The following is a 13,717-nucleotide window of genomic DNA, read 5'->3' on the forward strand; positions in this document are numbered from 1 at the left end:
TCTATTCCTAGGCTGTAACAAAATTGTTTTTTTTTCTTTTCTTGCTAAATTTGACGGTTTGAAGAGGGAATGAATTACATAATTTGTCTGCAAAAAAATCTGGGATAATATTGTGTGACTTTTGCTTAAATTTTTCCACTGGTATCAACAGTCTATATAGATTCATTTTTTCCCCTCTACATCAGTGGTTACCAACCGATGTCGGGTAATGCCTCACCCGGGGGGGATCAGGCATTCTAAAATCCTGATCCCCCTCCCTCTCCTCGTGATTTTTAAATTTTGGTTGTTCAATATTTTACATGTTTCCACCTGTAGTAAGCTTAAAAGACCATTTCCTTAATATTTTTTTAGAAGGGGGGGGGGGCTATCCTCTTGGCATATTTTATGCTAATTAAAAATATTGTCTGTATAAAACAGTTTTTATACAATGCATGGCTATATTGCAATACTGTCAGGTATCGTTTCCTCTTTAAATGCATAGGAATGTAATTTTGTTCACATGAAAAATGTTTTTTTTCAAAATTAAGGTTCTAAAGTATAGTCAGCCAAAGTGTGCACCACCTGCTAATGACCCACCCAAACTTTGCGATGAACCACCGATGGAGCCTGCACCCCACGGCTTTAGATGGAGTTTTGTGTAAAATTCGTAAAATTGTAAAATTCGTTTGAAATCATTCTCAATGGAATTTTGTTTAAATTTCAGGTTTGTTTCATTTTTTGGGCTGTGTATTTGCACTTATGGTTGAAGTCAGGTTTTAGTTAAAAATTTGCATGGTCTTTTTTCATCCACCGTGTTAATTGCTCTGCAAGAGTATTTTGTTGGTGGATTCCATGGGAAATATATGGAAATCTCACAAACTTTTTGTTCCCTGAATAACATTTACTATCATATCAGATTTTTTTTTTTTCATGGCAGGTTAGTTGGATCGGTGAATAATGAAACTGACTCATTGACAATCTGTTCAAGTTCTTGTCCATTTAATATTAGTTTTGTTTCTTCTATATTTGCACCCTAGAAAAAAAAGCCTTAACCTTTGGTATTTCACTGTGATATCTGAGACAGAAAATGACTAAAATGTTGGTTTAGATGTGTCGAAAGAGCAAAATAAAAAATCGTCAATAATAGCGTTTGAAAATGATGCACAGAGTCAAAATCTTAGGATGAAGTCTTTAGCAGTGTTAAACTGTCGAAAATAAAGCCTCCCTCTACTCTCCTGAAGGTTTTAAGTTTTTCTTTTCTCCTCGCCTTGTATGCAAGCGTGCTATTCAAAATACGACTTCAAACAGAAAAGAAAAAAAGTGGCAACTACGCTAGATGTAAATAGTAGCAATGGCAAACTGAAATCGAAACTATTCTGTAGGAAGCTTACAAGGGTAAGTGATAGTTTGGGCAGCTACTGTGTATTCTTCTTCAAGACTCAGTAAGATGTGCTTGCAGGTTTATGAATCAGAAGATGGCTAAGACTTAACCAGTTTCTTAGCCTGAAGTGGCTAAGTGCTCCAGTTCGTTAGTGGAATTGTTGCCAATTGTACCATTTACTGTGACTCGGTTTCAACTGAGTCGTGACTGAGTTAAATCACCTAGAGATTAAATTAAATGTGAACTCCAAATGTAAAGCTGCATTGGATTCCAATAAGAGTATTATTTTTAACAGAATAATTGAGTTCTTTTTCAGTTGACTTTAATATCTTATTGTCAGCTGATTCTGTGCTGTAATAGGGATAGCTTATTGATTATATATTCTACTTACGAGGTTTTTACATGGAGTAGTTATAGTATGTATTGATATGATTTTCTTACTCTGTTTTGATTTAAATTCCTTTAGTTTTTTAAATTGTTGTGGTTTAAGTTCTTTCTATCTTTTCATCGCCGAGGACGACTTATCGTGGTAAAAGTGGGATAATTCGTTTGATGTTTTTTGTTCTGCTTCTTCTTTCTCTATGCCATAAATCCGTCATTTTCAAAATGTATTTTGAAAAGGATTATTCCGTCGTTTTAAAAAGAACTTAGAAAAAAAAGTTTCAAAAAGGATTATAACTCAATATATAAATTCAATAATTTAGAAAACCTTATTAGAACAAATAATTTATAATTTATAATTAATTTAGAACAAATAATTAATAATTTAGAACAAATTTGGAAAAACTTAGAGAACTTACAGAGGCATATTTAATTGTAAGTTGTATCTTTATATTTTATATTTATTGAATGTACTCCTCATAGTGTATCCTGAGGGAAAATAAAAGTATTATTATTAAATATTATCTTGAAAAATTAGAAACAATTTGGAAATTAGTTTTTAATAAAAAGACCTCCCCATGGAGTTGTGCAGTTTTGGTAGTAGCTGGTGCCAAATTTTAAGAGACATGTAAGTAATAAGTTGCAAAATAACCTAAAACCACATGGTACCAAACTGCTAACGGGGTAGCTTTCCTTTGAAGGTGTAGTTGTCTTTGGGGAGGAGATAGATTGTTTATGTTTAAGTTTCTAAGTACGGAAAGTGTTATCAAATTTAATAAATCAGTTTTAACTACTTATTTTTACGGTTCGACGTGACAGTGGCAAATGTAACAGTAACAAATGTAACAGTTAAATAAAACGTAACAGTAACAGTGACCAAATGTAGTACTGCCCTAAAGACTTCATAATTTAGGACCACAAAATTGAATTATTGAAAAATCAGAGACAATCGTTGTTTTCAGGTATGAGTTGACGTGAGATAGGTTCAGGGGACAACAGAATGCTTTTATTTTGATGTCCTTGGTACTATAAAAAGTTATGACCTGTATTAATATTAATTTATTATCTAATTATTAATAAATTTTAATATGATAGGTAGCAAGTTATGACGTATATTTTTAACTGATCCAATAAGTTTTTCCTCGGTAACCTTTTTATTCATCTGTTCCATAGCCTTAAGGTTAGGTATCATTTAGGACAATTCATATGCAATCCAGTAAGACGCTATATCCACAATTCAGCTTCGCAACACTGACAAGATATGACGCTACCCTAAAAACATTATAATTTTTAAACAGGCAAAAAAAAAATCTTAGAAAATTGCGGTTCTAGGTATGAATAGACTTAAGATGGATCTAGAGGGGGGGGGATAAAAATATTAGTAGCGGGCTTTTTTTTCCATCAATATATTAAATAAATAGATCGCAACAAAAAACTATTCAACGTAGTCTCCCCTACAAGGCTCTATGGTAGGAAAAAAAACGGGAAAAACAAAAAATGAAACCAATACATAAAAAAAAACATATCCAAAGATCTCTTAACCTCCTATTTCCGTATATTCTCTAGATTTTAACGCCATTTTATCTTAAAAAACGTGGATCCCACCTTTAATCTGGTAGATAAAGTGGTAAATAAAGGAGACGAAGCTTGAATTTTATAACTGTTTTAGTGAGAATTTATTTCCTATCTAACTACCCTTATTTTACCCTTGGCTTGACATTGCAAGGGCGTATTTATGTCTTGAAAAGTTTTCTTGTTACAACTGAAACATTTACCCTTTTACAGGAGCCAGCAAAAGCTATAAAGCCAAAAGTGAAATTGGAAAGGAAACCAAAACCAAAACTTGATGCTGACACTTTATTAGATTTGGCACTTAATGGCTAGTATCAATCTACTCTCTTGCTTACTATACTATTACTATAATATTCATACTATACTATGCTCTCTTATTGCTATTACTTACTATAATATACTATCTTATTTACTATACTTAGTATACTCTCTTACAAGATTTATTTTTGGGGAATTTACATCCCTTCCTGGAACCTACAGTCATATAATTACGCTTGTTTTTTTTTTTTTTTTTTCTAAAAAGCAGAGATGAATCAGACGTAATTTCTTTTTTTTTTAAGATCAGAGATAAATTGAATGTAAGATTTTTCATTTTTCTTTGTAAATAGCAGAGTTGAATCGAACTTTTTTTTGTCTTTCTTAAGGATAGAATAAATCGAAATTATTTTTTTTTTATCTTCTAGAGAACAGAGATAAGTCGAATTTAAAGTTTTATTTTATTTTTCTAAAAAGCAGAAATGAATCGAATTTAAAGTTTTTTTGTCTTTCTTAGGAGTAGAGTAAATCGAAAGCAATTTTTTATCTTCCAAAGAGCAGAGACAAATTGAATTTAAGTTTTCTTTTTTCTTTCTAAAGAGCAGAGATTAATGTAACGTAAGGTTTTTTTTTGTCTTTTTAAGAGTAGAGTAAATCGAACGTATTTTTTATATCTTTCTAAATAACAGGGATCTTGTTTTATCTTTCTAAATTGCTGAAATAAACTAAATGGATTTTTTTTCTCAAGAGCAGGAATAAACCGTTTGTAAGATTTTCTTTTTATCTTTCTAAAGACCAGCGATAAATATAAACGTAGCTTTTTGTCTTTTTAAGAGTAGAGTAAATCGAATGTGATTTAGTGTCTTCTAAAGAGCAGATTTAAATCGAATAAATATTTTTCTTTTATCTTCTTAAAGAGCAGATCCATCGAAAGGACGTTTGTTTTGTCTTTTTAAGAGTAAAGTAAATTGAACGTAATTTTTTATCATTCTAAATGGCAGAGATAAATCGAAGTTTTTGTTATATCTTTTTAAATAGTAGAAATAAACCAAATATAAAATTCGTTTTTTTCTTTCTCAAGAGCTGGAATAAACCGAATGTAAGATTTTGCCTTTTCTTTCTCAAGAGCAGATATGAACCAAATATAAGATTTTCTTTTTATCTTTCGAAAGACCAGAGATAAATCCAAACATTACCTTGTTTACCTTTCTAAAGGGTAAAAATAAACTAATCATAATTTTTTTCGTCTTTCTAAAGACTAGTATAAATCAATGACGTAAAATAAATCTATTTATAACTTGAGGGTTATTGGTAGCAAGTTCCCGATTTTTACCTCGTCAATTTAAATGTTACCTAGTCAACTTCTACTACTATTTTAGATAACGAGCACAAATGTGCCTAAGACCCACGCATTTGTACATGCTGCTCCTCGATATGTTCAGAATATCACCCTTTACATTTGCCCAAGAAGCCCATATTTCCTTTCAATGCTTTCTTATGCCATCCTTACCCCATTCAAGGACGTCTTCCTTTTTGTTGGGCCCTAGATAGATGTCCAAAAACCATGCTTTTTGGAAAACTATCATTCTTCAATTCTAAAAAGTGACCTAACCATCTTATCTTTTTTCATTATAGTCCTAGAAAGTGGGATTGAATCATGTTTTTTGTACAACACATTGTTGATATATGGTCATTCAAACGGGTACCTAAAGCTATCTTTGGAAAATTCTTCTGGAAAAGATTCAACATATCTCCCCCCCCCCCTACCTCTCCCCGCGGTATATTGACTCGCAAATTGATCATAAAGTACAGGTAAAAAGACTAAATATTTTGTAAGAAATATTCCTCGGCTCGTGAATTGGTCTAAAAAATGCAGACAAAAGTCCTGAATACGGCCAGTCTATATATACTATACATAATAATATTGATAACAAAGGTTTTATTTATATAGGTTCGATACGGTACTACGGATTTTGATGATCAACGGTTTTGTATTGGTGGATTGATATTCTTGAAATAACCCATGGCTACATAAAAAGGGTTACAGAGAAGAGAGACTAAGTTTCTACTTTAACTTGTTTTTACTGTCGTTCAAAATGTAGCTGCGTCATTTACCCATATCACCGTAAAACGAATTCTAGCGCCGTAAACCCCAAATATCTCCATAAACAAACGAATACAACCCTAAAACAAATTTTACGAAGGGATTGCATTCGTATCTGGAATGTGGTCACGTCCGATGTGTGATTACTTGCCATAGTTTTAATATTACTACTACTAACAACTCACCGCAGCACCAAGCCCCCTGAAGCCATCCCCCTCTTCCATCCCAATCTATTCCTTGCCTCCCTCTTTACACCCTCCTAAGAAGTTTCCATTAAATATTTCCTGACATCCTCCCATCCCCACCGCGGAAGACCTGCTTTCCGTTTAGCCTTAGACGGTTGGCCGAAAAGGATTATCTTTGGCATTCTGGCCATCCGCAGAACATACCTTAGCCATCTCAACTTTTCTCCCATTATAGCCCTAAAAAGCGGGATTGAACCATACTTGTCGTACAGCCTACTGTATGAAATATGGTCAGTCAATCGGGTACCCAAAACTATCCGTAGGCAATTTCTCTGGAAAACATCTAACGTTTCTTCCCCCTTCTTTGGAGTATGCTTCAGAACCGTATTTGACCAGTGTCATCACTGTAGCTTTCATTATTCTAATCTTGGTTCACAGACTTATATTCCTATTCTTCCAAACTGTTTTTTAACTATGAAAACACACCATATGCTTTGGCTATTCTACTTTTAACATCTTCACTGCACCCACTATCTTTACTAATAATACTATCAAGGTAAGTGAAGCTGTCCACTAGACCCATCTTTTCGTTACTCGCTGTCACCTTTTCATCTTCGCTTATTCCTAGCCTTGGTGACTTAGTTTTCTTAACATTAATTTTCGAATCTGTTCTAGCACCCTGAACTCGCAAAATCTCTAAAACTTCATTCATTTCTCTCACACTTTCATCTAGGATGCTTAAATTATCAGCATAACCTAATTCTAGGAACGTTTTTCTTTCCTATTTCATTCCGTGTTCTCCCATTGCCTTTCCTGTGCTCTTTGAGACAAAGTCCATCAAAATGATTCATACAAATGGGGATAGAACACAACCCTGCTTAACTCCTGATTTAGAACGAAACCATTTATTAACCTCATTACCTACCTTAACCGCAGCAGTGTTATTTCTTGTACTTAACACCAATTACTTTAATGTATTTGTTTGGTATACCATATAAGGGTAGTTTAAATAGGTAGATAATTTCTTAAACCACATTGGCTTGCCATAACAGAAAGAAAGAAAACGATCATAAATGGGGTTTTTAAAGGCCAAACGAAAATACTGAAGAAACACACCAAGAGAATATTTCGAGAGAACAACCACCTCTCTTCTTCAGCGCGAACGAAACAATATAATCAAGGAAAATACCGAATAAAAAACCAAAAAACAAACGCGGAAAGTCAACAAAACCAATGATAAAAAACGCCAAAAAATTAAATAAAATTCAATAAAAGACCAAAAATTATAAGAATTAAAATCAAATACCCAACAACCATAAAGTGAGTCTTCGCCAATATCCGCGATTTGCACAAAATCCAAAAAACTGTTTGCAATTAATAAGAACCTATTCTTATAAAATTTCTTCTAAAAATTCTTGTAAAAACCTATTGTTAAAATTTTTATAAAAATCCTATTGGTTCTTATAAAAATTATAAGAACCTATTGTTTGCACAAGCTTGTTTTAAGCGAGAATGGGAGTAGGCTAGTTTACGACTAGTAAACTGTAGGCTAGTAGGGAGTAGGCTAGTTCATCTAGAGTAGGCTAGTTTACGACTTTAAATGTACACATTCCCCAATTAAACTACCATGTATATCGAAATAGAAACATTTTCTCCCCCTGGCACCATTGCCAGGTGATCCCTCAGGATTTTCTGCGATTTTTCTTTTGGTAGCTATACAACTATTAAGATTTTTTCGTTGCTTAAAATCTCAACTTTCGTTGTTTACAAACAAGCTCAACCAAACGGTTGTATCACCCAATTTATCTGCATTTGATCGTTGAGCAATACAGCATTCAATAGGTCGGTACAACTGTTATGGTGCCGTCCTAGACGAGTGGATTGGTGTGTTGGATTTAAGATCCTTTGTCCGAGAGGGCAAGGGTTCGAATCCTAGTGTACCCAATTATTTGGTTTGGGACGGGGGTCAGGGGCGTGATTCTGTAAGCTCAGTCAGAGTTGACCCAGCTCTAAATGTGTACCTGTAGAAAACTGGGAAAAGTAAACAGGAAGGGTGTGCGAAAGCAAAGGATGGCTGGCCCTTATCCCCTGATTGCACTTCCTGGCTGAAGGGCCTTGAGACGGAGATCAGCAACGCCGGTTCAGACCTTAAGGGTCTAGTACCGCATCCTTTACCTTTCCTTTACAACTTTTATGTTCAGTCGGGCTATAGAACAAATATAGGGTGGTGGGAATATGTAGAAATTAAGTAATAAAAGTGATATTTTGAAATCAGAAGAAAATAAGGATTCTATTGGTATGCCAGTAGTCAATTGAAGAGATAATTATAAGTGAATAGGATAGCCTGATTTGTCTTTCTAAAAAGATGCTTTTTTAGGTAAGTCAATTAACTAATAATTTGAAGTGTTTAATCTTGATTAACCTTAATAATATTCATGTTAATACATAGCTTGGATTTGTGGAAGTGTTTGTCTTTTATTATAGTAATCAACAAAGTTACAGTTTCTTAAGCTCCATGATGATATATTTTTTGGCTATTTTCGGCTGATTTTTCACAAATGTTCCTTATTTTCAAACTTGGCGCTCGCTTATCATAAAACTACATAACTATATATGGAGGTTTTGTCGTCAAAAGTTGAGTTCCGTGGTTTTTCCTAATTTTTGAAGATGTATATGGTTAGTTTCCAACACAGTTTATATAATTATCCAGTGAGTTTACCGCAGATGATTTCTGGCTCTTCATTCTCGGTGCAAACAAAAAGCTCCTCCCACTTATTTGTGCACTTATTCTCCACTTATTGGTTGAGCCGGGAAGTGGTTTTATCAGTACTTGTTCCGTAGGTGATTATTCTTTGTCTACCCGTGAAAAGATCTAATGCTGCTTATGTTTATACGTTCTCTGGAACACTAGCACCTCGGTCCGGGTTTTTATAATGGGTGAGATAGGGAAAGATCATACTGCTAATTATATAAACTGTGGTTTCCACTTAACCAATTAAAAGAATCAGATTTGATTTTTAGTGTCCTTGGTACTTCATTCGTCCGGAGGATAAAATTATGCTCGGACGTCAACTTTGTGGCTTTCTACATTTTTCATGCGACTTCTTCCGATTGATTCATTTACCGCCTCGCAACGGGAATCGGCCACAAGAATGGTGGTCTGTATTAAAAAGTCCTTAAAGTAATTAGATCATTAAATCAAGTAAATCAATAAGATCATTAAAGTAACAGAGTACCCTAAAACTATTTGCAAATTGAAAGAAGTATACATTTTGCAGAGAGGAAATCTGTGCGAAGAGCAACCGCTGCCAAATCTGCAGAAACAGTAAAGCGACTGCAGAAAAGACAAGTTGAAGAGGCGAGAAGGAAATCGTCGCAGCCAATTAGGAGGGAGGAATACATGCCTACACAAGAAGAACTTTTAGAAGAAGCCAAGATTACTGAACAAGAAAATTTAAAGTCTTTGGGTAAGACTGGCTCAGATGCCAAATCTATTTTGTTTTGGTATATACATAGATTTGATATATAGATATATAATATATAGATTTGACAAGGTCTGCTTTGGTCTGGTATTTTGAATCCTGATCCGTTATTTTACTTAATTATTTATATATTTATATTAATATATTACTGATATTTTCTGCTGTCTTCGAATTTCATTTGTACTAGAATTGACAGTTTCTTAATTTTGAAAATATTGGTTTCTTTCGCAATAATAAAACTGTAGACGAAATCAAAAAGAAGAGTGAATTTTGGAGCTTGTTAGCTTCTAACATTGTCACGTAAGTTTGTGTTCCATCCAGCAATAACTCTAGTCTTGGGACATCATTTCGTGTAAGAGAATCAAAAATTAAAAGCTTTATAATCCGTATTACGTATGATAAAGTATTTCACAAAGCTATGGCCAGGGGGGAGGCTACTGCTTTCGCCCTCTTCTTTTAGAATTGTGATATAAGATATACTCTCTTTGATTAGGCAGGGAATAAATATAATTTCAGTAGTTAATCCCCAAAATCGATGTCATTGTTTAAGTCCTGGTATTTCGTTTTCACTGACTTAATGGCTGTACTGAATAGAGTTAGTGTTCCCAGCTAGTTCTATAAGAACGGAGGCGGCCGAACGATAGACTCACTTTCATATAAACGCATGAACATTTTCTTTGTGATAAATATTACGCACGCGGAATCAAAAATGTTTTATACACGCACTTGACATATTGTAGAAGTTTTATACACGCACTTGACATGTTGTGGATGTGTTAATTTGGTGTATAGTGATTCGAAGCATGTCCTGTTCAGTTACTAATCAAACAGTTCGTGGTAACGAACTGTAAGTAAGGAGCGACCCGGCTCAATGGTAACCGAAACTCTAAAAAACGGGATTTTGATACCAATAGATACATCAAAAGAATCAGATTTTAATTCTGATTTCAAATATATAAGTTTCATTAAGTTTAATCTTACCCATCAGAAGTTACGTGCCTGAGAAAATTTGGCTGATTTTCGAAAAAAGGTGGAAAGACCCCCTAAAAGATATAGAACTTTAATGAAAATAACACCATTATATTCAGCGTATAAGACAACCCGACTCTAAAGTTTTAAAGAACGTATCTACAAATTTTTGGAATTTTGCATTTTTTGCAAGAAGAAAGATCATGGATGCGTGTTTATTTGTTTGTTTGTTTTTTTTTTTTTCCCCAGGGGTAATTGTATCGACCAGTGGTCCTAGAATATCGTGGGAGGACTCATTCGAACGGAAATTCAAAGTTCTAGTGTCCTTTTTAAGTGATCGAAAAAAATGGAGGGCAACTAGGCTCCCTCCCACGCTCATTTTTTCCCAAAGTCACCCGATCAAAATTTTGAGATAGCCATTTTGTTCAACATGGTCGAAAATATGATAAAAATGTCTTTTAGGATGACTTGATTCCCCAAAGTCCCCGGGGGAGGGCTGAAAGTTATGAACTTTACTCAATGTTAACATATAGTATTGGTTATTGGGAAGTATACAGACTTTTTCAGAGGAGATTTTTTCTGGTAGGTGGGGGAAGGAGAGGGTCGGGGGCTATATGGAAGGATCTTTCCATGAAGGAAGTTTTCTTGGGGGAAGGGACAGTGCACTGCAGGGGGCGCCGGATTTCCCAGCATTATTAAAGAAAAAGATCAGGAATTAAATAAAAAAAACAAGTTTTTCAACTGATCAACTGATTGTGATTAAGAGGTCGTTTTTAAAGAACTGGAAAAAAAATTCGAACTATAGTTTAAAGAGCAGGGTATTGACTAGGGGGCGAACCCCTAATATACGTGTTAAAAATTTATGAATATAGAAGTTCGTTACGTAAGTTAATTCTAAGTTACGTATATTTATTACTAATAAAAACGTTCGTAAATAAAATTAAACAAGTTTCGAGAAAGCAATTTAACCAAATATAATATTAAAATTTTTTTTTAATTATTAATGTAGGGTGATCAAAAATAAAAAGCTTAATAAATTAAAAAATGTTCAAAAATTAAATAAAAAAAAAACAATTTTTTTTAACTGAAAATAAGTGACAACATTCAAAATTAAAATGAACAGAAATTATTCAGTATATGAAAGGGGCTGTCCCCTCCTCAACGCCTCGCTCTTTACGCTAAAGTTTGACTTTCTCACAACTCTATTTTTTTAAACAATAAAAAAACTTTAGCGTAAAGAGCGAGGCGTTGAGGAGGGGACAGCCCCTTCATATACGGAATAATTTCTGTTCGTTTTAAGTTTTAACGTCGTTCCTTACTTTCAGTTAAAAAAACTTGTTTTTTTTTATTTAATTACCAATAAAAGTGTAAGTGAGGGTTAAAGTTAAAATTTGTTGCCTTATCTTCTTTTTTTAGTTTTTTCATCATTGTGGGGAGAGGAGGTGGGATTTTTGAGAATAAAAGAGAAAAATACGTACATTGTTTCTGCCACCATAGTTTATAATTATTATTTTTATCAATTGTTCTGGGTGATGCCTTAAAGAATACTATACAAAATTAGTCAGTTGAACCCATTTTAACCCACAGACATCTTTTGATTGCAGCAAAGTATCAGCAACTCGAACTTGAAAAGAAAAAGGTCCGTGTGGTAAAGAAGGACAGAGTAGGGCCCTATGTCCGATTTGTATCGTCTACGATGCCTCTTGTCGAAGAAATAGAACCTGGAGGTATGTATACTGAAAAAGAGGCTATTAGATTTTTCCAAAATTAGGGGTTGTTGCCCTAAACAAAACAGTGTGTCGATGGACACAACATGGCTTTATACTCATACGAGAAGGTACATTATTGGAAGTGTAACACTAGGTCCTATCCTAACTTCACTTCTCGAGTGTGTACTGAATAATGCACAAGGACCACCAAAAGTTTATTACGAAAATAATTTTCGAGAATTTCGAAAAAGAGCTTCAAACCTATAGAAAATGGCAGCGTCAAAATAAAACGTGCATTATTATTCACCATGGCCAAAACCCTAAACCCATGGTTTTGAGCCCCCGCTCCCCCCCTTCTCCGGGTTTTGAAAAACAAGTAAAATTGTGTTTTTTTTTTTTGCATGGGTAGCAGTGATGGGTCCCCCTTTTCTGCAGGGCTACCAGGTCAGGCTATCGTAGGTTCAGACGTTTAATGGCTTATTAAAAAGCTATTGCTGCGTGCTTTTTATAATTATTTGAAAAAAAACTACGTTTTCGAAAGAGTTAAAGAGGCTGAGTCAAAAGTTTGAACCTTAAAACGTACAGGGATTAGAGGGTAAAGTTGGGGGGCTGCCGCCGCCCAAACCTCCCGCTTTTGCAGCCTCTTTTGTTAAGATTTTTATTTTGGGGGTCTGCCGCCCCCCTCAACCCTTACTTTTATTCTTCCAAAGAAACGCTTCGAAACACGAAGGAAGTCTGCTTGAATTTTTTACCGTAAGAACATCCTATTGCATCTCTTTGATTAGAAACAGTACTGAGCCTGTTTGCTGTATTTTTTACAGGAGATTTCTCCCTAACGGATAACAAGCTATAATGTGATGAACTTAACAATTTTGAACAGAAAAAACAGGGAACAGAAGAAGGACTCAGCATAAACAAGCAGTTTAGGTCCAGGTAGGTTCGGGTTTATCTGTTTTTCCATCATACGTAATCCCACTTAATGGATAGCTATACTTTGCACAGAGACAAATTTGTAGTTATAACTGTAAGAGACAGAATTGTCATTGTTAAATTTTCAGAAGATTTAAAAAAAAATTCCAATGAAACAGTTTCATTCATGTTGGTATAAACAACTGATTGCAGGCTACTGGACTTAAAAAACCTTAACAAAATAGGCTACAAACGCGGGGGTTGGAGGGGCGGCGGCAGACCCCCAACTGTTCCTCCTAATCCCTGTACGTTTTAAGGTTCGAACTTGTGACTCAGCCCCTTTAAATCTTTAGAAAACGTGTTTTTTTCTAATAATAAATTTAAGAGATACTACTTTAAATTCAATATATTAAAAATTTACTCTGATGGGGAATCGAACCCGGGTATTCCGCATGACAGACAGGAATAGTGACCACTGTACTATCAGAGACTCTTGCTTAGTTATTTTTATTGGCTCGGCAACAGAAAAAAACCAACGGTTTTTTTGTCAAAGTCTCTGCAATCTATTTTCGACGCAAGCAAATACAAAGTAAGATTTTCGTTTTTCGATAAAAAAAAACTTCTGGGAAAGAGCTGGAATTTTTGGAAGCTTGCAGTCGGTCTTATCAGGTTAAGAGGACTATTTTGATCTAATTTAATAATGAAATACTATGCTTTTAGGAATTTCGCAAATTAACATGGGCTCTTATGGGAAAACGAGGTTTTTGTAAATTTAAATTCGGGGGATAATT

General features: G+C 34.4%; 2 protein-coding genes across 3 annotated transcripts in view; one reads left to right on the plus strand and one right to left on the minus strand.

The window, feature by feature from the left end:
• LOC148944093 (uncharacterized) overlaps window positions 1-13,717 on the minus strand; it is a 394,466-nt gene that overhangs the window by 119,385 nt on the left and 261,364 nt on the right. The gene's annotated exons all lie outside the window — the stretch shown is intronic.
• YL-1 (Vacuolar protein sorting-associated protein YL-1) overlaps window positions 1-13,717 on the plus strand; it is a 79,451-nt gene that overhangs the window by 30,787 nt on the left and 34,947 nt on the right. For both annotated transcript variants that reach the window (XM_089099660.1, XM_089099659.1), the window contains exons 4-6: window positions 3,527-3,620; window positions 9,136-9,324; window positions 11,913-12,035. In XM_089099660.1, the coding sequence (XP_088955786.1) occupies window positions 3,527-3,620; window positions 9,136-9,324; window positions 11,913-12,035 (406 nt within the window). The remainder of the gene's footprint in view (window positions 1-3,526; window positions 3,621-9,135; window positions 9,325-11,912; window positions 12,036-13,717) is intronic.

Source organism: Artemia sp. Qi Xiang Cuo, chromosome 14 (genome assembly GCF_049724085.1).
Source record: "Artemia sp. Qi Xiang Cuo chromosome 14, ASM4972408v1, whole genome shotgun sequence".
Classification (NCBI taxonomy): Eukaryota; Metazoa; Arthropoda; class Branchiopoda; order Anostraca; family Artemiidae; genus Artemia; species Artemia sp. Qi Xiang Cuo.